The 27,628-nt window shown below is 36.2% G+C and overlaps 1 protein-coding gene across 1 annotated transcript; it reads right to left on the reverse strand.

Moving 5' to 3' along the window:
* Positions 1 to 30: 30 nt before the first annotated feature.
* LOC144331580 (ankyrin repeat domain-containing protein 18B-like) lies at positions 31 to 26,381 on the reverse strand. The gene is made up of 10 exons (XM_077949128.1): positions 26,335 to 26,381; positions 24,777 to 24,894; positions 22,749 to 23,595; positions 21,057 to 21,226; positions 16,175 to 16,287; positions 14,035 to 14,164; positions 6,968 to 7,249; positions 5,834 to 6,045; positions 4,304 to 4,526; positions 31 to 183 (listed from the first exon to the last, which is right to left on the reverse strand). Exons 1-10 carry the CDS (start codon positions 26,379 to 26,381, stop codon positions 31 to 33), a joined length of 2,295 nt encoding a protein of 764 aa, XP_077805254.1.
* Positions 26,382 to 27,628: the final 1,247 nt, after the last annotated feature.

The following is a 27,628-nucleotide window of genomic DNA, read 5'->3' on the forward strand; positions in this document are numbered from 1 at the left end:
GAACACACAGAAGGGTCCTCTATCCCACTTTTATGTCAATATCATGGGCTTTCTGGTGGAGGAGATAATATAACTTGATACCTGAAGGACAAGGAAAAGCTCACCAGAGAGAGGGAAGAGGTGCAGGCAAAGAGCCTGAGGTGGGGAAGAGCCCTGCAGAGTTCCGCTCCGTCCAGTTTGGCGCTAGAGCAAAGGGCAGAGTGCAGTAAGTGGTGAGAGACAAGGTTGAGTAACTTGACAGGAATCACATTGATGTGGGTGTTTTTATTTCATGGTGAAAAAGTTGGAACTTTTCCTGAGAACAGACATAAGCCAATGACACAGTAAATGACAGGAGATTTAAAATGTCACTTGTCAAGTGACTGCCTACGAAGGGTTATTGCTCAGCTAAGTATTTCTGAATGAATTTGACATCTGTTGGCCTTCAATCTCTACCAAAACCCTGAGAACTTGATGATGCCTTTGTTTTCTGAGAATCGTTTCAGGTTGCTGGCTGACAGTTCCATGAGGATGGAAAAACTTAAGAAAGTGTAGATCCAGTGAAAAAGAGATGCATAGACTTCTTGGGAATTTTTGAAGCTATGGGATGTGATGAATTTATGGTGCACAAGGACAGTCTTCTCTGTGGAAGTTTTTGTTTTCATATCTTTCATTAGATGTGCATAAGAGAAAAATACTTAAGATGGTATCTACTAACCCAACAATGAAAAGGAATGCCATTTGTTATTAAATTTTATTTCTAAAATAAACCTAAATTTAAGGAATAAATTTTGGTAACATACTTCTCTTTGTCTCTCTAATTATTTGTTCTACACAGTCCAGCTCCATCTAAAATAAGTGAAAATAATAATAATATTTAAGTTAAACAAAAAACATTATCATGAAAATAATATATCACTTACAAATTGTGGTCTTTAGTATTTTTAGTGACTAGACATAACTTGAAGTTTGCTTCAAAAGAAAAATAATCACATACATAAAGTAAATTTTCTACTTATTTTAATTTAGATAACAGAGGATGTATCTGTGTAATGTTGCTTAGAGTAATTGGACAAAAACACAGTTAATATTGGTCTATTGCATATACATAATTTTAGAAAGGTGGTGTTTATTAGTACAAAGGTTAAACAATGGCCAGGTGTGGTGGCTCATGCCTGGAATCCCAGCACTTGGAGAGCCCAAGGCAGGAAGATCACGAGGTCAGGTGATCGAGACCATCCTGGCCAACATGAGGAAACCTGGTCTCTACTAAACATACAAAATTAGCTAGACGTGGTGGCCCACACCTGTAGTCCCAGCTACTTGGGAGGCTAAGGCAGGAAAATTACTTGAAGCCAGGGGTTGGAGGTTGCAGTGAGCCAATATTGCACCACTGCACTCCAGACTGGCAACAGAGTGAGACCTTTTCTCAAAAAAGAAAAAGAAAATTAAAGTCATCTTTTACAATGAATGCATTACTTTGAAATTCTTAGCAGAACTCTCCCCTTTATAAAAGTTTAATCTGTTTTTTTACTCCAATAAATTTTTATCTTAAAAAGAAATTTCTATTCTCTACTTATACTAAACTTTTTTATGGTAAATTTTTCTTTTATTAATTTTTTTTTCTAGTTTGTATTCTCAATTAAGGTGGTACCTGTGGAGGTTTTTTCCAAAGGTATATTGAGGCATGCCAAGATTTGGAGTACAATTGAACACATCACACAAGTAGTGAGCATATGACCCAATAAGTAGTTTTTCAACCCTGGCCCACTCTGTCCCTCCCCGTTCTTATTTCTCAGTGTCTATTATTCCCATGTTTATGATAATGTGCACCCAATGTGTAGCTCTCACATGAGTGAAAGCAGGAGATATCTGGTTTCTGTTTCTGTGTTAGTTTGAGTAGGGTAGTAGATTCCAGCCGTATCCACGTTGCTGCAAAGGGCCTGATTTTGTTCTTTTCATGGCTGCAAAGTATTCCATTGTATATATGGAATTCTCCAATCTAGCTTGGATTTTCAATCTACCTTGGATGCACCTGGATTGACTCCATGTCTTTGCTATTTTGAATAGTGCTGCAATGAACACACATGTTCATGCATCTTTATGTTACAATGATTTATTGTCCTTTAGGCATACCCCTAGTAGAGTAATGAGGTTGCTTCATGCAACGGTCATTCTTAGTACTTAATTTCCAAACTGCTCTCCATAGCAGCTGAACTAATTTATATTGCCACCAACAGTGTGTGTTTCCTTTCCTCCACAGCCTCCCCAACATATATATATATATGTTTATATATATATGTTTTTACTTTTTAACAAAAGTCATTCTGACTGGTGTGAAATGGTATCTCACTGATGTTTTATTTGGCATTTCTCTGATGATTATCAATGGTAAGCATTTGTTAATGTGTTTGTTGGCCACTTACATATGTTATTTTGAGAAGTGTCTGTTCATGGCCTTTGCCCAGCTTTAACGGTGTTATTTATTTTTCGCTTGTTGATTTGTTTAGGTCTCTTATGGATTCTGGATAATAAGCATTTGCTGTATCCATAGTTTGTGAATATTTTCTTGTATTATATAGGCTATCTGTTTAATCCAGTGATAGTTCCTCACGCTGTGCAGAAGCCCTTTAGCTTAATTAGATCACACTTGTCAATTTTGTTATTCTTGCAGTTGCTTTTGAGGAGTTAGCCATAAATTAATTGACAAGCATGATATCCAGGAGAGCATTTCCTAGGATTTCTTCCAGGATTTTTATAGTCAGAGGACGTACTCTTATGTGAGAATGGCACAAACCGATTTTTTTTTTTTTTTTTTGAGATAGTCTCCATCACCCAGGCTATAGTGCAGTGGTATGATCTTGGCTTACTGCAACCTCTGTCTCCTGGGTTCAAGTGATTCTCCTCCCTCAGTCTCCCGAGTATCTGAGATTACACATGCCTGCCAACATGCCTTGCTAATTTTTGTATTTTTAGTAGAGACGGGTTTCATCATGTTGGCCAGGCTGGTCTCAATCACCTGACCTCAGGTGTTCCACCTGTCTCAGCGTCCCACCTGTCTCAGCGTCCCACCTGTCTCAGCGTCCCAAACTTCTAGGCCTTGGGACTACAGGTCTGAGCCACCGCGCCTGGCCAAGCACAAAGCTTTTAACATAAAAAAGGAAATTAACATTTTAGGGTTTTGTTTAATTCATAAAATGCAATTAAATTGGATTCTACTAAATAATAAACATCCATATGTGGTAAAGTGTTTGGATGCCAATCATTCAGTTGTGATTATGGGTGGGAAGAGTTGAGATGGTGCAAATAAACTTTTTTAAAAGTTTTTATTTTCAAGATGGAGTCTTGCCCTGTCACCCAGGCTGGAGAGCAGTGGTGTGATCTCGACTCACTGCAACCTCTGCCTCCCAGGTTTAAGCAAGTCTCTGCCTCAGACTCCCTAGTAGCTGGGAATACAGGTGCCCACTCCCCACCCGGCTAATATTTTTTTGTACTTTAATAGAGATGGGGTTTCACCATCTTGGCCAGGCTGGTCTTGAACTCCTGACCTTGTGACACACCTGCCTCAGCCTCCAAAAGTGCTGGGATTATAGGCATGAGTCACCGTGGTGTCTGCTGCAAACAAACTTTAAAAGTGACATGGGCTGGGCGCAGTAGCTCATGCCTGTAATCCCAGCATTTTGGGAGGCTGAGGCAGGTAGATGACAAGGTCAGGAGTTTGAGAACAGCCTGGCCAATAGGGTGAAACCCTTTCTCTACTAAAAATACAAACATTAGCTGGGTGTAATGGTGGGCGCCTGTAGTCTCAGCTACTTGGAAGGCTGAGGCAGGAAAATCGTTTGAACCTGGGAGGTGGAGGTTGCAGTGAGCCGAGATGGTGCCACGACCCTCCGGCCTGGACAACAGAGTGAGACACTGTATTAAAAAAAAGAAAAGAAAAGAAAAAAAAAAAGGCGGTAGTATGCACTGCAACTAAACTAGAATTAGAGAGTAAGCCAAAGCATCTCAAGGTATATCGTCAGTTATTAGGCAATAACATGCAATTTCTAAAACCTAACTTAAATGCAGCTTTTAAAGACATTTTAAATGTGTCAGTTTAGTCACATGTATTGAATAAAGCTAGGAAATGGGTATCTCTTGAAAATGGGAGCTCCAGGGAATTAAAAAATGAAAAGTTCCCATTTCCTTTCTGTGTTAACATAGCTAATTATGATCTTTACTTAACATGCATAAGTCAACAGAACAACTCAGTATTTCACCAAATTACAAAGAGGAATTATATTAGAGAAATGAAAGCCAAAAGAGAAACGATCATATAACTAACCTCAGTGAAGTAGTTCTTGCAGTTATTTGAAGTCTGTGGGTTTGAAGTAGGAATTCTGATGGACATTTGGGGAACATATTTTCTGTTGAGTCCTCTACTAGTAAGATTTCCAACACAAGGTGACTCTGGGTCTCGCCTTGTAGAAAGAGTGCTGAGAAAATGTTTCATCCGCTCTTTCTCCATAAGGAGCTTGGTGCTGATCATTGCTATTTTCTTATTCGATCTGTAAAGACAGCAAAGACAAATGCTTAGTATTTCATTTTTCCTTAAATGATTCTTAATGACTTGCAGTTTTTAAAACGTTGCCCTGAGAGTAAACCAAAGTACCCACTAAACGGTGTTTTCACACCGAAGATGTGTGACAGCATACCTGTTGTAAGCCTAAAGAAGCACCCGTGTTTCTAAGGTAATTTATACTGAACAAGCAGTTCAAACAAAGTAGACAGGGGAGAGAAACGGCTGTCAGTGATGCACGGCTCACCAGGTGAAACTTGCTGCTTTCTAAAATGGCTCCACTTGTGTGATTCTACAGATTCCATTAGAAATACTTGTATTTAAAGGGTAACTATGCGGGAAAATGAATATGTTGATTTGTTGGAGTATAAGAACCACTTCACTGGAAATCATTATATCAAAACATCATGTTGTAAAATGAACAAAAAAAAAATCTAGGAATAGTTCTGTTTAGTAAAGAAATTTTAGGTTTCACCCTTGTACATTTCACCCATTATCTGGGAACAATTAAGCATTTGGCACTGAGGAAGAACTCAGAGCAACAGCTCCTGGGGAGAACTAGATGGTGTGGCTTGGAATAAAAAGAACTAAAGCAGCGCTGAAGGCAATTAGCCCCCAGCACTGTGACCAAGGCACTGGAGTGGGGGGCTTGTTCTTTCTGCCTTCCACACAAATCTTCAGGCTGAACAAGGTGTTACTTTTTAACGACTTTGTGAATTACACTTCTTTAAATTCCTTGATAATTATTCCCTATTTCACAAGGATGCCTTTCTGTAACATCTTGAAAATGTTACACAAATAGTCTTTCTTGAGACACCCTCTATTGATAATACTAAAAATCACAATTAAAAACGATTGTGCCCAGAGTAGCAGTACCACTCGACACTTTGGGTGTAGGTTGTGATCTACCGAAGAATAAATTAAACTCATTAATCTTTCTATTTAGGGAAACTCTGACAAGTAATTTTATAACAAGATCGCTTTATGAATTATAAAGCTTCAAAAATACTTAGTGACAAAAACTAACAGATCAGATTAACTACATGAGAGTTTTCAGAGGAAAAAAGTCATACAAAAGCAAAAAAAAAAATAAATAAATAATAGAAATGGGACAGACATTATCCTTGACTAATATTTTAAAGGTAAGATTATTTACTAACATTATTTTCCAAAATTACATTATCAAATTAGCATTCACTTCGTACTAATCTCCTGAAGCCATCTCACTAAAAATTATGTTTTCAAAACAAATTAGTGAGCTTAATTCATTTCCTACAATTGTATGTTTTGACTTACTTTGTTATTTTTTTTGACATGGAATTGTTAGCTTTCAATGCTGCTGCAAAGGCTTCCTTATATTCTTCCAATTCGGTTGTAACCTCTTCATAAGCAGTTTTCATTTCGGAGAATTTACATTCCACATCTTTAAGCATGAGTTCCTTCTTATTTAGTGAAGCCATGTTATCCTTGCTTAACTGCTCCAATTGTTTTTCATGTTGTGCTTGTGTCTAAAATGAATGAAAAGAATACATTTTTAAAACAATTATAACCTAATTACCATATGTTTTTTGCCTTTCATTTTGAGTCAGTGATTCAAAGAGCAATTTTGAATATGTTAAAAAAAAAAAAAAAAGAGGCTGGGCCGGGGGCGGTGGCTCAAGCCTGTAATCCCAGCACTTTGGGAGGCTGAGATGGGTGGATCATGAGGTCAGGAGATCGAGACCATCCTGGCTAACACGGTGAAACCCCATCTCTACTAAAAAAATACAAAAAACTAGCCGGGCGAGGTGGTGGGCGCCTGTAGTCCCAGCTACTCGGGAGGCTGAGGCAGGAGAATGGTGTAAACCCGGGAGGTGCAGGTTGCAGTGAGCTGAGATCCGGCCACTGCACCCCAGCCTGGGTGACAGAGCAAGACTCTGTCTCAAAAAAAGAAAAAAAAAAAAAAAAAGGCTGGAGCTTAACATATTTATCAGCAATATCAAAAAAACTAATAACTGAATTCAGAATTAAGTCTGATTTATACAAATTTGAAATCATAATTATGTTACTGTTAATGTAATCTGGTCATACAAGAAGTAATAGAATGCATTCATAATTTTAAAAAGTGATCAAAGAACAATGTAGCTTAAGACCAATTTAAAAGTATCACATAATCTCTAAATCACAATTTTTTCTTATGCCAACTGGTCTTAATCATCAAATGACTCCATAGTGAGAATCATTACTCTGAAAGATTGATCTTGTTATAGTAATAATGGAAATTTAAATGTTTAAAAGAAAAAACAGATGCCATTTTTTTCTAGAACTCTACAAAGCAAATTGCTACAAGAGAGGCAGAAGAAACACAATATATACATATCCAAAATACAGTTTGCAGTGAAATAAATGAAAGCACATTACAGATAAACTTACCTGATTTAAAAAACTAACCTGTAAATGGATTTCTTCTAATTTTTCTATTGCCTGCATTGCCTTTTTATCTAGCTCTGATTTATATTCTTGTACTTTGCCAAGTTCTACCATATTGTTTTCCATATGGGTCTTAAGATTTAATATTTGTTCTTTCAACATCTTTTTATCCTCCTCAAGTTTTTCACATTCCTGTTGTACTTTTCTCATAGGTAATAACTCCTGTTGAAGAACTTGATTGTCTTTCACCAAACTGACACATTTTGAAGATACAGCTTCCTTCTCTGCCATAAGATCATCAAACTGCATGAATAAAATAATATAGTTTGATATAGACTAAGAATAATCTAATACAAAACCAATAGCAAATTTTGAAAAGTATTTACTTGCAATAAAATGTTATCTGTAACACAGTACATTCTTCAAATGTAAAGCCTTAAATTACTCTGAATTTTAAGAGCAAAGTTAAAGCTACCATGAGTCACAAAAATATATGCTTTACTGTCATCATCTTTCCAGAGAACTTTTGCACTTCATCTGACTTTTATTTTCCTGATAATACATTTCTGTTCCTCCTTCAATGGCACTAAGTGATCTCTCAGTGAAAAGTGTCTAACCCCCTCCCTCATCCTCACTCCCCATAATATGTCAAAACGGTGTCAGACATATCATAGTGGGTGATTTAGGCCAAAGTCAATAAATGGCTCTGGGAATAAGACTTTGAAAATAATTTAATACTCTATACTAGGGATGGTGGCTCATGCCGGTAATCCCAGCACTTTAGGAGGCTGTGGCAGAAAGATCACTGGAGGCCAGGAATTTGAGATCAGCAAGAGCAAAATAGTGATACTCCCATGTCTCTATATGTGTGTGTGTGTGTGTGTGTGTGTGTGTGTGTGTGTGTGTGTGTGTGTGTGTGTATATATATATACTTATTTTTAATTATCTGGGCATGGTGGCTTATGCATGTAGAGCCAGCTAGTTGGGAGACTGAGGCAAAAGGATGGCTTGTACCCAGAGTTCAGGGCTGCAGTCAATTATGACCACACCACTGCTCTTCTGCCTGGATGACAGACAAAGACTGTATTTCAAAAAGACACAAAATAATGAATCCTGTAAATAAGGATTCAATGCCATAAGCCTTTCCTTAGACTGCAAATGTTTCAGGACAATATGAATTGCATTTTAAGAAGTCATGATTCTTGGGGTAAAGGCCATAGAATACAGCACCCAGAAATAAATCCACATATTTAAAGCCAACTGATTTTGGACTAAGGTGCCATGAACATACATTGGGGAAAGGACAGTCTCTTCAAATGAATGGCACTGGGAAAACTAAATATCCATATGGGGAAGAATGATACTAGCTTCCTCTGTAACATCATATAAAAAAGAAACTCATAATCAATTGAAGACTGAAATGTAAGGCCCCAAATTATCAAACTACTGTAAGTAAATATAGGGAAAATGCTTGAGGACATTAGTCTGCACAAAGATTTTTATGGGTAAGACATCAGAAGCATAGGAAAAAACAAATGATAGACCAATGGTAGTACATTGAGCTAAAGAGCTTCTGGCCAGCAAACAACTGAGTGAAGAGAAAACCTGTAGAGTGGGAGAAAATATTGTCAACTATTCATCTGATAAGGGACTAATATGTAAAATGTACAAGAAACTCAAACAACTTGACTGTTAAAAAAAAATCTGAGTTCAAAATCGAACAAAATATCTAACTATACTTGTTTTTAGAAAAAAGAAATACAAATAGCCAACAAATAAATTTTAAAATGTTCAGTATCACTAATCCTCAGGGAAATATAAATCAAATCTACAATGTGATATAATCTTGCTTCAATTTGAATACATTGCTATCATTGAAAAGATATAAAAATAACAAATGCTGGTGAGGCTCCGGAGAACAGGAAACTCTTACATGCTGTTGGTGGGAAGGTAAATTAGTGCAGCCACTACAGAAAACAACACGAGTTTTTCTCAAAAATCTAATAATGGGACTGCCCAGGGACCCAGCAACCCCACTACTGGGTATTCAGGCAACAGAAAAGAAAACAATAGATCACAAGGATACCTGTCTTCACATGTTTATTGTAGCACTATTCACAACAGCTAATGTATCAAATCAACCTATATGTCAACTAACCAAATGAATGGACAAAATCCTGTGGTACACATACACAATGGAATACTATTCACCATATAAAGGAATTAAACCCTGTTATTTGTGGCCACGTGGATCAGTCTGAGGGATGTTATGTTAAGTGCAGATAAATACTGCACATTCTCACTCATGTGTGGGAGCTGAAGAAAAACTGAGGGCTGGGTAACATGGCTGATGCCTGTTATTTCTTAGCACTTTAAAAGACCAAGGCAGGAAAATCACTTGAGGCCAAAAGTTCCAGTGCACCCTGGACAACATAGGGAGACATCTCTACAAAGTCAAAAATCAGACAGGTGCAGTGCTGCATGCCCATAATCCCAGCTGCTCAGGAGGCTGAGGTGTGAGGATCATGTGAGCCCAAGAGTTTGAGGCTACAGTGAACTATGATCAAACCACTGTCTCCAATCTGGATGACTACAGTTGCCCAGAGCCCAGACTACACTAGAAAAGTCCTGTCTCTTAACAACAACAAAAAAGCTCACAGAAGTAGGAGAGGGGAGGCTGGTTAATGGATAGAGAATTACAGTTAGATAAGAGGAATGAGTTCCGGTGTTCTGTGGTATTGTGGGGTGAATATGGCTATGATTTATAGTATGTTTTTTAAAAGCCAGAAGATTTTGAATGTTCATAATTCAAAGAAATGAAAAATGACTGAAGTAGTAAATGTGCTAGTTAGCTTGATCATTACACACTATGTACATGTATCAAAATGTCACTCTATGGCCATAATTATGTGTGTGTGTGTATATATATATATATATATATATATATATATATATATATATGTCAATTAGAACAGAAGCGAGGCTATATTCATCCCATTTAAAAACAGAATATGGGCCAACCTTATTGACTTCCTTCTAATGAATAGAATGCAGTAAAAGGGATGCCATGTGGCTTCCCTATCTCAGACTGCTTTCCCTTCGAACTCAGCCCCCAGAGATTGTGAGAGAGATCAGGCCACAAAGACAGCCTGGCAGTGCCAGGGTCAGTGTTCATGCTGCCTGCCCCAACCAAGGTTCCAGCCAATGGCCAGTATCAGCCATCAAACACGTGGGTGAGCAAAGCTTCAGATGATTCCATTTCCCCAAATGATCAGCTGTTCCTAGAGAAGCTGAGGGGAGCAGAGACAAGCTCTCCTGGCCAAGCTTTTTCCAAACCACAGGTTCATGAACAAACAAAATGTTTTTCTTGTAAGTCACAAAACTCTGGGTAATTGTTAGAAAAATAAAGGACAGGAAACATAACTTGTGTAGCAGAAAAGAGTCTCCTTTAAAGTAGGATCTAATAAATGTTGAGATTTATTCACTGATGGCAAACATTACTGAGAAGCAGCAGATAACCAGGAGAGAGACAGAAGCTGCTGAGGAGGAACTTTTCCTAAAACCCCCTTCAATTATGAGCTCTGATAACAAGGCCAGGGTGTCTCCTTACAATTTCCCCTCAAGTTAGGAGACCAGACTGGGAAGCAAGAAGACATATGATTTGAGAAACAACTAGAAATACTTGGTTACATAACCAAAATCAGACATTTACCTGATTTCAATGAACTAAAATCCTAAAAGAAGAAGCTTTGAGTATTTATTAATCGATCTAGTGTTCAATTTTCATTTTCCTTTTCTCAGTGAGGAAATAAGGAGAACATTATGGAATGATTTTTAGTCTTCAAAGAAGCAAAATAAACAGCACGCTTTGAGTGCTAAGACATCAAATGCAATTTCTCCTTCACCTTACTTCAAGCTTGTTTGTATGGAGAAGTTAAGACCATCCCATCTCTATGTTATGCCACAATGTGTCTCTATAGCACACTCTGAAATTTCAAAAGTCAAAATACTAATCTACTATGTGTCTCTGATAAACTGCCTGAACATTACCTGATTTTGAAGTGCTGCACTCCTAAGACTTTTTCTTGGAATGAATTAAACTTTATATTCCAAGAATCATCTACTGAGCTAGAAAGCAGAGCTGTGCATCTCTGTTTCAGCAAAAGGAGGTCAATACAGGGAACTGTGGTTTCTGAGAATGCAAGATTGGCACCAAGAAAAGTATTAGCCACAGTGCTACCCGAGAGAACCAGCTACCAGGTGGAAAGAGGATCTGCGAACTGAAAGATGATGACTTCACTTGATTTCCACTGAGGAAAGCTGGCAGCTCAGACTTAAACTTCTCCTTCCTGGATGGTAGACAGCTATGGAAGATTCTATGAAGTACAATGAATTAGCAAAACATAATGCACTAAATATTAGACTATGTCAGCATATCCTGTGATCAAAACTTTCCGCAAATACAACTATAGAGTGGAGCAATGGAAAAGAGACTAAAGGTTGGAATGGAGAAAAAAAGAAATCAAGTGTGTCTTGTAAGCCTGACTTCCCATCATGTCTTAGACTAAGTAAGGTATAAGCTGGCCAGAGACATCTTCGAGACACAAAAAGTGAAGTTAAAGATATTCCACTACATTTAATTTTTATTATGACATAAGACATCTGGTAATATGCAATATGATGGAAAAAAACTCCTCATTAAATTTGATTTGGCCTTGGCATAAGAATAGACATAAACAAGCTAAGAGTTGATAATCTAAAAATAAACTTGCACATTTACAGTCAATTGATTTTATACAAGGTTAACAAAAGAACAGAATGGGAAAAGAATAGTCTTTTCAACAAATGGTGCTGGGAAAACTGGGTATCCATATGCAAAAAATAAATAAAGCTGGACCAGATATCTTATTTAAAAATTAACTCAAAACAGTTAACTGTAACAGCTAAAACTATAAAACCCTCAGAAGAAAACCCTGGAATAAATCTTTGTGACTGCATTTCACAGTGTTTTCTTAGCTATGACTCCAAAGGAAAAATGGATTCAATGGACTTCAAAATTGAAAACTGCTGTGCCTGAGAAGACAGTATCAAGAAGTGAAAAGGTAAGACACTGAGTAGAAGAAAGTATTTGAGAAGCATATATCTGATAAGGGACTTACATATATAGGACATATAAAGAATGTCTAAAAATGGGCAAAGATTTTGAATAGATATTTCTGCAATGTTATGTGCAGATAAGGGAACCTGGACTTGTCTTGCCTGGACATGCCGGCAGAGGACTGGAGGCCTACAAGCACTGGCGGGATGGGGAGGAGTCACCAGGAATTCCCGCCTTATGCAGGGGAGGAGCCTGACCACTTCAGCTCATGTGCTCCTGGTATTCAATTGTGAGGTGGAAACCTGTTTGCAGGACCCCTCTCTTTGCTGAGCACTTTCCTTTCACTTAATAAATTCTGTCCTCCTCACCCTTCAATGTGTCTTCGTGCTTAATTTTTCCTGGTCATGACAGAAGAACCCAGATTTAGCTGAACTAAGGAGCAAAAACTCTGCATCAATACCTGCTACAGCACAGATGCAGCATGAAAAATTATGCTAAGTGAAATAAGCCAGTCACTGTAGACCGCTTGCTTTTTATTTCAGAGGCTTATAGGCAAATCTATACAAAGAAGGTGGGTGGTTCCCTAGGGCTGAAGGAGGAAGGGGAAACTAGTGAAGATGGCTAAATAATGTGGGGTTTGTTTTTAGGGTGATGAAAATGTTCTAAAATTGATTGTAACGAGGACTGCAGAACTCTCTCAAAATATGAAAGTGAATGAATTGTATATTATAATTAGTGAATTGCATGGTGTGCTCATTATTTCTCAATAAACCTGTTATGCTCCACCCCTAATTAATTTGGTACTAGTGATTTTGGTACTAGTGATCTGGAGACAGATGTTGCTTGGTTTCAGATCACTGGCCAGAGGTCAAGGCCTAAGAGAATCAACAGCATGTCCTTTATATAGAAAAAAGGATTCATGTTTTGAAAACTATTCTTTTCATTAGTATCAACTCAGTAAAATTAAATGAAAAATCTTTCTTTCACTGCTTAAAGCACTGAGAGATTTATATTGAGGAATAAGACCTTGTTTTCTTTGGCTCCAATTTCTATCCACAGGGTCTGGGAATCACACACTTCAAACTATAAAATCTCATCAGATGGGTTTTATTAACTCTTATAATGTGGCTCACTTTCTAACCCGATTCCGGTCCAGCATCACAGAGAGAAGAAGCTGAAGGAAATAAAAATATTTAACCCCTAAATATATTTTTGACATATTTTGAAATGGCCGCTGCAGGGCCAAGAGATTGAAATGGCCCTCATTAATGTAGCCCAATCTCTCCCCTTCTAGGTCTTCCCAGTTCTGGGGAAGATTAACTAAGAGCCTGATGCATTTAAAATCTGAAAAGATATATTTATCCTCTATTTTCTCAACATATTTTGGCGGAATTTGGGTTTTTCCATTATTAATATTTTCCCAAATTATGTGATTTTTGATCCCAAAACTGATTTAAAATTACCGTATGTTGGAATGTAAATTACTCTATTATAAAGATACATGCATTTGTATGTTCACTGCAGCACCGTTCACAACAGTAAAGACATGGAATCAACCCAGATGTCCATCAGCGATAGACGGGATGAAGAAAATGTGGTATATATACACCATGGAATACTATGGAGCCATACAAACGAATGAGGTCCTGCTCTTTGCAGGGACATGGATGAACTTGAAGCTGTTATCCTCTGCAAACTAGTGCAGGAACAAAAAACGAAACACTGCATCTTCTCACTTTTAAGTGGGAACTGAACAATGAGAACACACGGACTTGGGGAGGGAAACAACAAACACTGGGGCATGTTGGGGTCAGGAGGGAGAGCATCAAGATCAATAGCTAATGCCTGTGGGGCTTAATATCTAGGTGATGGATTGATAGGTGCAGCAAACCACCATGGCATGGCACACGTTTACCTATGTAACACACCTGCATGCCTTGCTCAGGTAATCTAGACCTTAAGATAAAATAATTTTTTTAAAAGAAATCACCTTATGGTTTAGCTTCTTAATCAGAATATCCATTTTCAGTTTATCAGTTTTTAAGTCTCCATGGAAACCAAAGTCTTCATTTCCAAATACATATAACATATTTATTGTCCTTTCCAGGAGTTTCTTATATCTGCAAAAATGTACATAGTTAGTAAGTCAAGTATTTTTAAAAGTAACTATTTAATAATTGTTTAAAAAGATGTTATGTTATGGCATATCAAAGAAACAAATCTATAAGCTATGATCCTTTCAGTTTCAACTGAACATAGTTTGAAAGCATTCTATATGAAATTACAATCTTAGATAAATAATATGAAGAATAATTTATGGCATATATAGCAGGTAAAGTGATATTATAACCATACATTTTGTTTTGTTTTGTTTTGAGATGGAATTTCACTCTTGTTGCCCAGGGCGACGTGCAATGGTGTGATCTCGGCTCACTGCAACCTCTGCCTCCTGGATTCAAGTGATTCACCTGTCTCAGCCTCCCAAGTAACTGGGATCACAGCCGTGTACTACCACGCCTGGTTCATTTTGTATTTTTAGTAGAGATGGGGTTTCGCTGGTCAGACTGGTCTTGAACTCCTGACCCCTAATGATCTACCCACCTTGGCCTCCCAAAGTGCTGGGATTACAAGTGTGAGCCACCACACCTGGCCTAACTACACTTCTTGTAAATAAACTATTCATATCCATGTTGGTATGCTAAGTAAAATAACCTATTACTAAATATAAGCCATAACCCAGAGATGAGTAACCAAGATAAAAAAGTAAAACACATATGTTTGAAAAAGACACAAAAATACATTTTGACACCCATTGACCGCAGTCTATAAGAAGAGAAAAAAGTACACACAAAAAGCATCAAGGAGATCATTCAATGTAGAAAAAGAGAAGAAAACATCTTTAGTATCTGAGTTGAGGAGAAAAAGGAAACAGGCCGTTTTAGAAAAAGGGAAAGGGGCAGAGAGATGTGTGATGATTTAAAGACTTTGAAGAAGAGATCTAGAGATCTTTGCTGACATGATGTCAACAAAATGAAAGAGATACAAAACCATGTAGAGAAAGGCAATGTCAGAAAAATGTCGATTAGATTCAAAAACAAACTTAAGTGCTCAGTAAATAAATAGAGAAGTAGCTGTGTTCAGGGCTTCAAAGACACATTCCATTAAAAAAAAAAAAAAGTGATCAAAACGTGAATGCTCATTTTACTTTTTCTTTAGGTTTTACATATATTTATATATATATGAAATTTATTTATGTAAAACAGAAGTTTTATAACATGTATACTTCATGTATACAACGGAGGTACCGTGTAAAATGAGTAAACTTCCAATATGTTTTATATCTAAAAGAAAAAGAAAGAAGCAGAAACAAAATATAAGCTACATATCAAGGTAAATTTTGATGTTAAAGAATGACACAAATAGGTCTTTAAAGAATTTGAATGCAGCAGAGGATACTATAAAGGGAAGAAAAAATGACCACAGACAGCAAAAATATCTTCAGAAATCAAAATTCAAGCTAGATAATGAAGAGTGTACTTGACATTACTTGTCCAAGGCTTTGTCATTGTTTTCAAAACCATTAAAGAGTAAGTGGCCAGGCGCGGTGGCTCACATCACTTTGGGAGGCTGCAGCGGGCAGATCACGAGGTCAGGAGTTCGAGACCAGCCTGACCAACTTGGAAAAACCCTGTCTCTACTAAAAATACAAAAATTAGCCAGGCATGGTGACACACACCTGTAATCCCAGCAACTCAGGAGACTGAGGCAGGAGAATTGCTTGGAGGCATAGGTTACAGTGAGCCAAGATCGGGCCTTTACACTCCAGCCTGGGAGACAGAGCCAGACTCTGTTCTCCACCAAAAAAATAATAATAATAAAATAAAATAAGTATAATATTTTGGCTTCAAAAAACTTTCACCTTGCCCCAGCAGCTCAGCTGACTCCCGCCCCCACGACGCAGATGCCTATAAAGTTGTGTTGTGAGCTTGTAAAATACATTTCAAAATAGAATTCATTTAATTATGAAAATACAGACATAACATGAATTTGTATCTAGGTTTTAGTCAAGTAAAATTAGAGTTAAATCAATTAATAAATGGTTAACATGTTCTACAATAGGAAAACCTTACCCAGTTGCCTCTTGTTCTAATTCATGATTTTTCTTTCTTACTCGATTCACATTACATTCCAGTGATGATATTAACTCAACAAGTTTTCTTAATTCTTCCTTTTTTTCTTCAGTCTTTAAAAAAAATGTTTAAAATTATTTTTGTAAAATCTAGAGACCCTCTTTTATCTCAAATATTTTTCTCATAAGTGGATGAGTAATACTTATTTAGGCAGGTGTATAAAGTGCATTTTATAAACCCGATGCCAGGAAGGGCAGATTTCAAAAATAGTAATTTTTCTTAATACTGCTAAAAATGATTCATACTTTCATCATTATCTTTTCTGAAATTTAAACTGCCAAAAATCTTTGTTACAAATGAAGGTTTTTACACATAAAATACTAAGGGTTAGTAAAAAAAAAAAAAAAAGTAGTAGTTATATATTTACATTTAGTTTTTAAAGATACTCTAGAAACATTGTCATTAATATTTAAGATATTCCAAGTTTTCTTAAATTATGTCTTACTAACACGAGTTTTAGAAAACTCTTATCTAGTTCCTGTTACATTTTTGATCCTCATCTATCTTCAGGCTGAGATAAATACTGTCATTCTAAGTATTCACCCATAGGTTTCAGTTTTTCTCTTTCTCTTAACCACTTCTCTTTAAATAAAGTTTATTTTTTCTATAATAAACAAAAGCACAACTTTTGTCTACTTTTTGTGGCTTTTCTATTACCCTGTTTCTCCCCTTCCATTGGACTCTATGACACATGGTCTCATCCAGAAATCTATTTTTCATCACTTACTGTGTTTTTTATACTGAAATCTGATTTTTAATAATTCCAATTAAAAACTCCAAGGGTCGTCAAGGACTTTACTCCGCTTTACTCAGCAGCAACTGCGAGCGGTGACCAAATGCTCCCTCTGCTCCTCTGACCCCACTTCATTTCTAAATGCAGCAACCTGTGTTGTTCAGCTCTACTCCTTTTTGGTTTTTGTTCTGTTTAGTTTTTGTTTTTTGTTTTGAGATGGACTCTCCCACTGTCACCCAGGCTGGAGTGCAGTGGCATGATCTCGACTCACTGCAGCCTCCACCTCCTGGGTTCAAGTGATTCTCCTGCCTCAGCCTCCCAAGTAGCTAGGATTACAGGCATGTGCTACCATACCTGGCTAATTTTTTGTATTTTTAGTAGACACGGGATTTCACTATGTTGGCTAGACTGGTCTTGAACTCCTGACCTCATGATCTGCCTGCCTTGACCTCCCAAAGTGCTGCGATTAAAGGCATGAGACACCACACCCGGATGCTATTTCACTTTTTAAATTCTCTCAGGACTCTGAAAAACCTCAAAACTTTGACCTAGATTCCCTAATCTACATTTCCAGCTCTGACCTTTCTCTTGAGGCCTCTTCCTTCTAGGACACATATTATAGACCATATTCTCAACCACACACTCATACGTTGCTACTTGGTGCAGATGACTTTTGTAGATAGTGAATCTTGTCTATTTTACATTGGTTCTTATTGATGCTACTCTGAGTATACTGTTATTTTCTAATCTCAAAGAGGGACTATCTCACTGTTACAATACTGACCAGTATACTTTGTCCTTTTTTTCTTTCTTTCTTCTTTTTTGGACCAGTATACACTGTTTTTCTTTGTTTTTCATTTTTTGTTGATATGAAGTCACACTGTGTCATCCAGGCTGGAGTGCAGTGGTGCCATCTTGGCTTTCTGCAACTTCCACCTCCTGAGTCCAAGTGATTCTCCTGCCTCAGCCTCCCAAGCAGCTGGGACTACAGGTGCACACCACCACACCTGGCTGATTTTTGTATTTTCAGTAGAGACAGGGTTTCACCATGTTGGCCAGGCTGTTTTTGAACTCTTGACCTCAGATAACCCACCCACCTTAGCCTCCCAAAGTGTTGGGATTATAGACATGAACCATGGCACCCAGTCCTTGTTTTCTTTTATAACGAAAACTTTCCCATGAGAATCAGATTATCAATTGTTTGCCTTTGTTTTCTTTTAAAGAATTTCCTTTTCCATAGAGATGTGGCATGATGAAAGTCTTGTTCTAAAGTTTCTTTCAGGGGGACACTCAACTATATCATTGGCAGCTCCAGTCAAGTAGAGGTCTCCCTGCTTCCCAGTTGAGATTCCTCATCTCAAAATGGTATCCACCAAATGTCTTAATCCAGGTAGTCTCTTGCTTAGAAATTCATGAAATAAGAACCTTCCTGAGAAGTTAGAGGCTATTGATGGAAATGGTTTAAAGCTGCCCCTTATTACATGTTTTACACTCAAGGCAGACATCTAGTGGCTAATAATTCTATGCCTGATGTCTAACTTAATTCTATGGGAATCTATACAGAACGTTTTACTTATGAGACAGAGTCTCGCTCTGTTACCCAGGCTGGAGTGCAGAGGCTTGATCACCACTCACTGCAGTCCCAATATTCCAAGTTCAAGTGACCCTCCTACCACAGCCTCCCATTGTAGCTGGGACTACAGGCATGCACCACTATGCCTCAGTAAGTGTTTAAATTTTTTTTTTTTTTTGAGACAGGGTCTCACTATATTGCTCTGGCTGGTCTCAAACTCCTGGGCTCAAGCGATCCTCCTGCCTCAGCCTTCTAAAATGCTAGGATTACTGGCATGAGTCACCTCCCCCAACCAGGTGTTTAACTGGGGACTAACATGAAGCCCTTAGAAGAGCACGTGGAACATAGTGAGCTACATAAAATATTTGCTATTAGTATAATAATTCTATCTGTATATCTTAACAAAATTGTGTATGTTAGGCAGGTGGCATGCCAATGGAACTAGTTTCCTATAGCTGCACTCAATCATTCTTCTCACCACTGAGAGCTGCAGCAAATGGGGGGCATAACATTTATAACTGACTTTTCTATCTGTGTGACTCAGTAGGCAATGACTATGTATGTACTACAATGTAAATAGCGCCTCCTGGATTGAATAGTATGTAACTGACATGACCAGCAGAGACAGGCTAAAGACACTGAGCTGGAAAACCCTAGGCTCTATGCTAAATCGAGGTTCCTGAATCAGTTCCCTCTGAGCAACTGTTGCTGTGGTGCTGCCTTCACAAGCCGTCTGCTGAGCACTCAGATTGAGGGGCTGTGCTATGGTTCCTCAGACAAGCTGCAGCCAGAACTGTTCAGCTGACAAACTGGTAGCAGTCCAGAAATACAGTTCTGGCTGCGGAGTGAAAAAAGGCCAATTTAGATTCCTTTTCATAGTGAGAAAAACATAAACATGGATTTGAACGATTCTCCTCTATTAGACTCATTGGTTTAGATTTGATATTTAATTGCTAAAAATACATTTAGAATATAAACCTTACTGTGTCAAAGTCTCAAAGAAGAAATAATTGGTGTGGTATAAAGTACTTCATTGTATGCTAAAATCTTCTAAGCTAAAATGTTTTCAATTTATGCAAGGATAGGTGGCATACATATTATATATTATTCCCCCATTAAGCACATTTATAATGAGACAAAATTATCTTCCATAAAAAAGCCATGTAAAATTAAGGACTCAGTTTTTCTGCACAGACTAGACAACAATTGCTAACACATAAGGTCGATGAGAGTCAGAACAGTCATAGAAAAATTCATGAAACAAAAAATCGTCTGCCAGGTCTGATGAATGAGGCTAGATGAACAGAAACTGAAAAGGCAGAAAGGATAGCATGAGCAAGACAAGTGCTGAAATCTGCCCAATTAACTCTGAGGATAAAGTTCAATGGCAGGAAAATAAAAGCACATGTCCACATAATAACCTGTAAGTGAATGTTTGCAGCAGCATTTTTCATAATCGCTAAAAAGTGGAAACTAACCTAAAGATCCATCAACTGATGAATGAATGGAAAACCAGTATAGTCATGCAATAGAATATCATTTAACTATAAGAAGAAATAAACTACCAGTGTGTGCCAAAATGTGCATGAATTCTGAAAATATTATGCTAAGTGAAAAAGCCAGTCACAAAGGACTACAGATTGTATAACTCTATGTATATGAAATACACAGAACAGGCCAACCTGTGGAGACAAAAGTAGATGGTGGTTGCCTATAACAGGGGTAGGTGAAGAGACACGGAGGAAGGTTGCAGTCATGCTTAGGAGATGTGGGGTTGCTTTTCAGGGTGACGAAAATGCTGTGAATATACTAATAATACTGAGTTGCACATTTTAAATTGTTGAACCATCTGATGTGTGAATTATATCAGTGAAACCGTTTTTAAAATCCAATGGCAGGACCAAGATAATTTTATCAACTCTCAATTTTTGATGTAATACTATATCAAATCTAAATATTTCTACAGTTTTATAGTATATTTTAAATAAAAGATATAGAAAATGCCTAACTTTTCAAATGGTTTGTAAAAAACCTAAAATACGTACATTTCAAAGACTAGTATAGTGGCCTTTCTGTACAAGTTAACCTAGAATCTGTGAAATAAATAGACACAGATTCTGTGTTCATTCACAAAAGTGAAGAAATAAGATAATTTTCTGGAACATTCCATTAAACATTCTCCTCTGATTTAATCTGGCGTGCCTCATCAGAGCAACACAAAAATTACTTAAAAATACTGTTTAACAGGAGAAAAGTCAATTTTCTGTGAGGAATGATGTATAATTCTCAACCTTTCCAAGGGCATGTGTTGCAAGAGAAAAGGTATACAATGGTTTTTCAAAATGGTAGAATGAAAGTCACAATATAAAAGAAAAGTACATTATAAACATAGTAAAATGGAAATAATTAATTATAATTAAAACACAAAAGCTTCTGCCAAAATTAGTATCCTAAAACATGTTATATAATTCAATCAGCTGCAGAATAACTGTCGACATGTTAAATTTCATACATACTTGACTTTCCACTTGAAATAATTTCTTCTTTGAGGCCTGTGTCTCATCCAAATTAATGTGACAACGTGATGTACCTTCCAGTGGAGACTCTAACATAGTTAATTTTTTAAGGGAATCAGCTACTTCTTGTTGAAGTTGTCTCACAACCACCCGATAAAATAATTTTGTTACTGATTTTATTAATTGCCTTATTATTAAATTATGTTAATACTATTGAACTCTAACGTACCTACTTTGAAAATTATCACCACACACATTAATTCACCTTCTTTTCATCACATGTACACACTTTTATTTATTACTGAATTCAGTGAGGAATGCAGAATGTGTTATCTTCCTGCCTAATTGGTATTCTTACTTATGCAACAGACTCATCCCACCATTCAATCATCTTGGAAGCTCAACTCAACCTCAAAGTTCCTAACATATTTAATCACCTGTTCAAATCCTTCTAACAGATTCCTATCTCAGAATAAAAGTAAAATTCCAATGACCTTTGAGGCCCTAGGTAAACAGGCCTCTACCTCCCTCTCTGACTTCAAGCTCCTACAACTCCCTCTGTAATTACTCCATTCCCACTGTATGTGAAGCCTGCCACCCCTCTTTCGTTTGCAAATGGGGATCTAATGCCTAACTCATAAATCACAGGCAGCTATAGTATCTTTGTACTGGACAAAGTTATATTCAAATGATAGTCATTGAGCTTTGAAATAAAAAGTATGAGTTCATTATTAATAAAAATATTCAAAGTAAACTATAAATTCCAGTTGGAAGACTAAACCAAATATGGTTTTGCTAAAATTTACCACGTTTATCCTAAATTATGATTTTATAACAAGTAGGTGCCCTTAAAACATTATGTGGTCATAAAAATATGTAATTTGACATATTTTCAGATTTGTTAATATGAATAATAACAAAGCTATACCAACTAAAATATATTAAAAGCTACTTAAAGCAAGGTATGACAAGACACAGCAATGCACTTCAGTTCATCTGGGAAATCTAGAATTAAGTGTCAAAGAAAATCACTTAATTAAATTGTAATTTGAAAAGACTCATTTCAGGTGTAAACATTTCCATTTATACCTTCATCATGGTCTTAACATGTGGCAACATAAAGACATTAAAATTATTATTTAACCAGTACAGGACTATCTACCTGAAAATATGACTCTGTGCCTAATACAATTTTGCAGGTGACACAATGTCTTTTCTCAAAGTAAATCATCTCTCACCTCTACCTTTTATTTCCTAGAAACAAGGTGTGTTTCTAAGCTGATGGAGTAAACACATTTTGCCTTTTATGTTTTCTTATTAAAACAGCTTTGTTGAAATATCATTTACATACTACATCTGTTTTAACTTAAGTTAAACGAGTTTTAGTACATTTACTAAGTTGTGCAGCCATCTCTACAATCCAACTTTAGAGCATTTCCATCACTGCAAGATCCCTCACGCCCTTTAGCGGTCATTACCAGCTTCCAGCCCCAGCCCCTCGCAAACAGTAATCTACTTTATGTCCCTATACGTTTCTCTTTTTTGGATGCTTCACGTAAATGGAATTATACAATATGGTAAACACACTTTTCATCTATTGATTTTTATATTCAACTAGGTTCAACATGTATCCAGAACCAAATGTTTACATTTTCTTTCTAGAAGTTTGAAAATATTTCTCTTCCTTGATACTTACTACTCTTTCTGCTTTCTCTCTCTCATATCGAAAGAGACTTTCTTTTAAATGATCATAGTCATTCATTAGCTTCTTATTTTTCTCTTGGAGCAGGAGGTCTTTCTTTCCACTCTCAATAGAACCTCTTTGGATATTAATTACTCTCTCTTTATGATCCTCTTTCTGATGATCATCATCTAGTTGCTGTTCAAGCCACAGATTTTCACCCTGGAGTTGACATATCCTTTCTTCCACACAGTTCCACTCTCCAGTGGAATTACTCACTTTAGCTTCTGCATTTTGATACATCTCTTTCATTTCCTTTATTTGCTGCTGGGTTTGGCTTAGGTCGTTTTGTAGAGTTTCTAAATCCAATGGCTTTGTTCTGAGAGTATCTCTTGTCTTAGGGAACTTATCTTTTAAGGTATTGAATTTAATTTGCGTTTTAGAAAGTTGTTCAGTGAGAAACTCATTCTTATCTTCAACTTCGGAGATATCAGAACTCATTTTTTCTTGCACAGAAATGTCTTGTGTGTTCTGTAAAGTAAGTTTTAGGTTTCTTTCTGTGTTGCTTTCTTTTTTCTTCAGCAGTTCGGAATTGAGCCTTTTATTCTCAGCTTTGAGATCTTTCAGCTCTTGTTGATCCTGGAATGCTGTTTTTGTTATTTCCTCATTGAGTTTTATACTCTTTTCAAGGGCAGCATTTCTTTCTTTAACAATTTTAATGTCCTTAAGATATTCATTTTCTTTTTCCAAGTTGTCATTTTTCATTGTGAGTATTTCCTGCCTGAGTATAGCAATATCTGTCTTCAAAATGCAATTTTCATCCATCAGATCTTCCGTTTCTTCATGAGTATGAAAATCCTAAATAAAATAAAAGAAAGTTTTAGCTAGTACTCCATAAAATAACATATCATGATTACCTCTGAAGCTAAAGAATAACCTGCACATCCATACACTAAAAAGTTTACTGTCAGTGGATATCCAACAGGAGAAAAAGTTGAAGCAAAACTTTGAACCTTGTAGAGCATAAATTCCAAAAAGTTCAGAAATTTATTTAAAGTCAATGAGTTCATAAAAGTAAACACACACATACACACACATGCACACCAGAGAATTTGTGAGAATATCAGAATTGGAAAAGCCTTTGCCTGAATTACAACAAACCCAAAAGCATAAATTAAAGCATTAACAAATTTGACTAAATTAAAATATATCAAAAAATGCATTTACACTTTGATATCTAACCCTTACACCACCCTATAGTAAGAACCTTAGTTCACACGTATTTGGACAGATAAAATTTCCCAAAGTTATTACAGTTCTGTTTCCCAGATAATATTCTATTGCAATTTGACTCTTTTAACACTTCTATAGTCAGTTATAAGAATTACATTTACTAAATCATAAATCTAGACATTATACTAGTCACTCCTATATACATTCATTGATGAACTCCTCTAGTTACAATAATTTTGAAAAAGAAAGGTTAAAAATATAAGCAAGCTACAGGATTTTCCCCAGGACTTGTGAGTCTATTTCTAGTTCTCCAACAGATCACAGTTACTTCTGTGGTGTAATTATATCAATACAAAATAAAACTTTTATTTTAAAACACCAACGGTAAATAAGATAAAATTTATAGAGCTATTCTTAGGATATCATGAGATTATTTGTGATTGCAATAATTTCTGTTTCTTCTTTATTTTATTTTAGGTACAGTAATCAATATGAAATAGGGAAGTACAAGGAACAATTTTCCTGGGAACAACATTTTTATCAATAGGTTATCACTAAGTATACATTATGGCATGTTATTGTTTGCAAAAGCACTTGGTAATAAAATAATATCCTATGTGGATGCCAAGACTTATAATAAATATTAATAATTTTACCTGTAAGTGTCATCATTCATTTTTAAAAGTGAGATAACATTTCTGATTTGTTTTAGACCTATTATAGTATATATTAAATCAAGTGGATATTATAAGTAAAATTGATAAATAATGCTTAAAATATAGAATTTTTACCAAAGATTGATTTACCTGATTTGGAGTACTTCTTGCAGTTTTTGGTTTCATCTCTAGTGACTGAACAGTCGGTTCAGGTTGTTTTGCTTCAGCTTCTTTCTTATGTTGTTTCTCTTTCCTGTCTAATTCTTCTCTATTTTTTTTGTACAGCATATTAACATTTATTTTTTCTTCATTTTCCTGTTTGAAGGTGCATCTGCAGATAAAGACATTTCTCTTAAAATGCATTTTGTTAAAAAATAAAGAGCTCATCTCTGCAGATGTTGTTTATCATCCTAATAAAACTTCCATGTTCTGGATTATTTTTCCTTTGCAGCTCTCAGATATTTAATTTCTCACTTCAACATCTTCCAAAGAATGCATATACTTGAAAAGTAGTAAGGAAAGGATATTCCGCTATAGTTTCTGTTACTAGTCACTCTAGTATATATTATAAAAAAGGATACTGGAGATTATTCAGTAAAGTTACAAGTTCAAAATTACCTTTTTAAATCACACAATCATAATTACTCCATTATTAGAAAAGATTGTTTACGATCAACTACATTTTTAAAGTTACTATTTATTGACAAGTGTCTAAGTTCACTAGAAATAAAGTTTCATCTTTATGAAATATTGCAGGTACCTCTCCAAATGATTGACAGAGTAAGATGGCACCTTCAGCTGTCCCTCACACAAACTATATCTGCAGATGACTGTCAGCCAAAACTAGGCTAAAGAGTCTAACATCTGTTACCCCATATTTTTTATATTACTTTCTAAGTACTTTCAATTCACCTTGTTATTACATAGATTTTATATATTTATTAACCTATTGTTCATTATGTGTAATATATAATTAATATCCTTAATAAGTGTGTGTATGTTTACACAAGTTATGTTTTCCCGTGAAATCTAGTCCCAGAAATGGAGTTGTTGAGTTAAAGGGATGTCGGGTTATTTGAATTTTTGATACAAAGCACTAAGTTGCTCTTCGGAAATAATTTACCAATTTCATATACCAACGGTGTACGAGAATGCGTTTTTCCTCACATACGCCAACATTGGTAATTACTTTTTAAATATCAGTATGACTTTTAAAAATATATCTTATTTTATGTTAATTTGCATTTTTCTGATTACCAGGCAGGACTAAATATCCCTGGTAAAAATATAAAACTTGTTAATCATAAGGAATATTAGTCCAAATTTGCATTAGTGTATAGCACAATGACAATTACCTCCTGTTAAATACTGCTATAGGCAGCCAGGCAGGGTGGCTCACTCCTGTAAACCCAGCATTTTGGGAGGCCGAAGTGGGCAGAACATCTGAGGTCAGGAGTTCGAGACCAGCCTGGCTAACAGGGTAAAACCCCATTTCTACTAAAAATACAAAAAATTAGCCAGGCATGGAGGCACATGCTTGTAATCCCAGCTACTAGGGAGGCTGAGGCAGCAGAATTGCTTGAACTCGGGAAGCAGAGGTTGCAGTGAGCCGAGATCACACCATTGAACTCCAGCTTGGGAAAGAAGAGAGAAACTCCATCAAAAAAAGAAAAAGAAAAAGAAAAAAAAATCCGTGCTCTAGGCTTACCTATCACGCTCTTCCTTCAGCTTCTTGGGAAACTGCTGAGGATGCATTTCCCCAGTCTTTCTTTGTTGGGGTAATCTGTCAGCAGCAGCTGTGCGATCACATAGATTTTCTGATACTGGTATTTTTTCACTTTTGTTTGTATTATTTCCTTCTTTGACCTTTAATAAAAGTAATATGAATAATAATTGTTATTATTTTATTCAATAAAAAGAACTTTTTCCCTGATTTTTTCACTTGATTCAGGTTAAATGTCACCATTTTTATCATAAAAGTATTTTGTGTTTACTTTAATTTTATCATTGTACATAATGATTATAATTATAAGGTACTCATCATTTTACCATTGAAATTTTTGCCGAGTCTGCTTATTTCTGTTTGAGTGAACAGAAGAATTTTACAAAATTTCAAAAAGGACTCTTTTCCATTTTGTGCTTTTATTCCCATCCACTCTTTGCTGCCTGATATAAATTTTTATGCTATCTGACTGGCAGAAACAGAGAAATAAAAAGACACAGGCGTAACATATGTCTTCTGTCTTTACCACCTGGATTTTACATGAAATAGCCAGATGAAGAAGATGTGACCTTGTGGGGCTTCAGGAACAGTAAAGAAGTTTCCCTTTTCTGCACTAAGCTATTCTTTTCCCCACTGCCTTTTATCTCTCTCTCTCTTTTTTTTTTTTTTCTTCCATTTGAATCCTGGGATATCAAAAAAGTAAACGTGCTCCCTGAAGGATGGGAACCAAAGTTTGCCACAACACAAGAAGCAGAGTGAAACTGCTGAGTTTCTAGTGCAGAATTCTGGAAAATGCGATGCTTCCCAGATTTCACATTCAATTACCACAAAAGTTGATAGGTGGAATGTATATGTTCCAGTTACCAACTTTAGCCCTGTTATCTACTGATAATGGGAGTCAAACCAACCAAGACCTATTAAATGTTTCATCTACATCTCCTAAGGTGGCATTCACTAGCATTTCATGGCACCAAATAACATGATACAACTCTATATTGCTGAATTACATAGAAGATCAATTTATCAAATTAGTCAGATATATTAAAAGTCTAACTTGAGCAAAGCAATTTAATGCCTCAGAGGGTGCAAAAAGCCTCATGTGCTTTTACTTTGAAAGAAGAAAATCTCTATCCTTAGAACACAATGTACAGAACTCAACTTCCTCCTAAAGAGTCAAAGGTTAAATTTTTGGCTGATAAATGATGCTTCTTATATGATCAAAATCATACATGCCAAAACTTACTATACTTTATTAAACAACATAAGGTCTGATTCAGCA

The sequence above is a fragment of the Macaca mulatta genome, chromosome 10 (assembly GCF_049350105.2).
Source record: "Macaca mulatta isolate MMU2019108-1 chromosome 10, T2T-MMU8v2.0, whole genome shotgun sequence".
NCBI lineage: Eukaryota > Metazoa > Chordata > Mammalia > Primates > Cercopithecidae > Macaca > Macaca mulatta.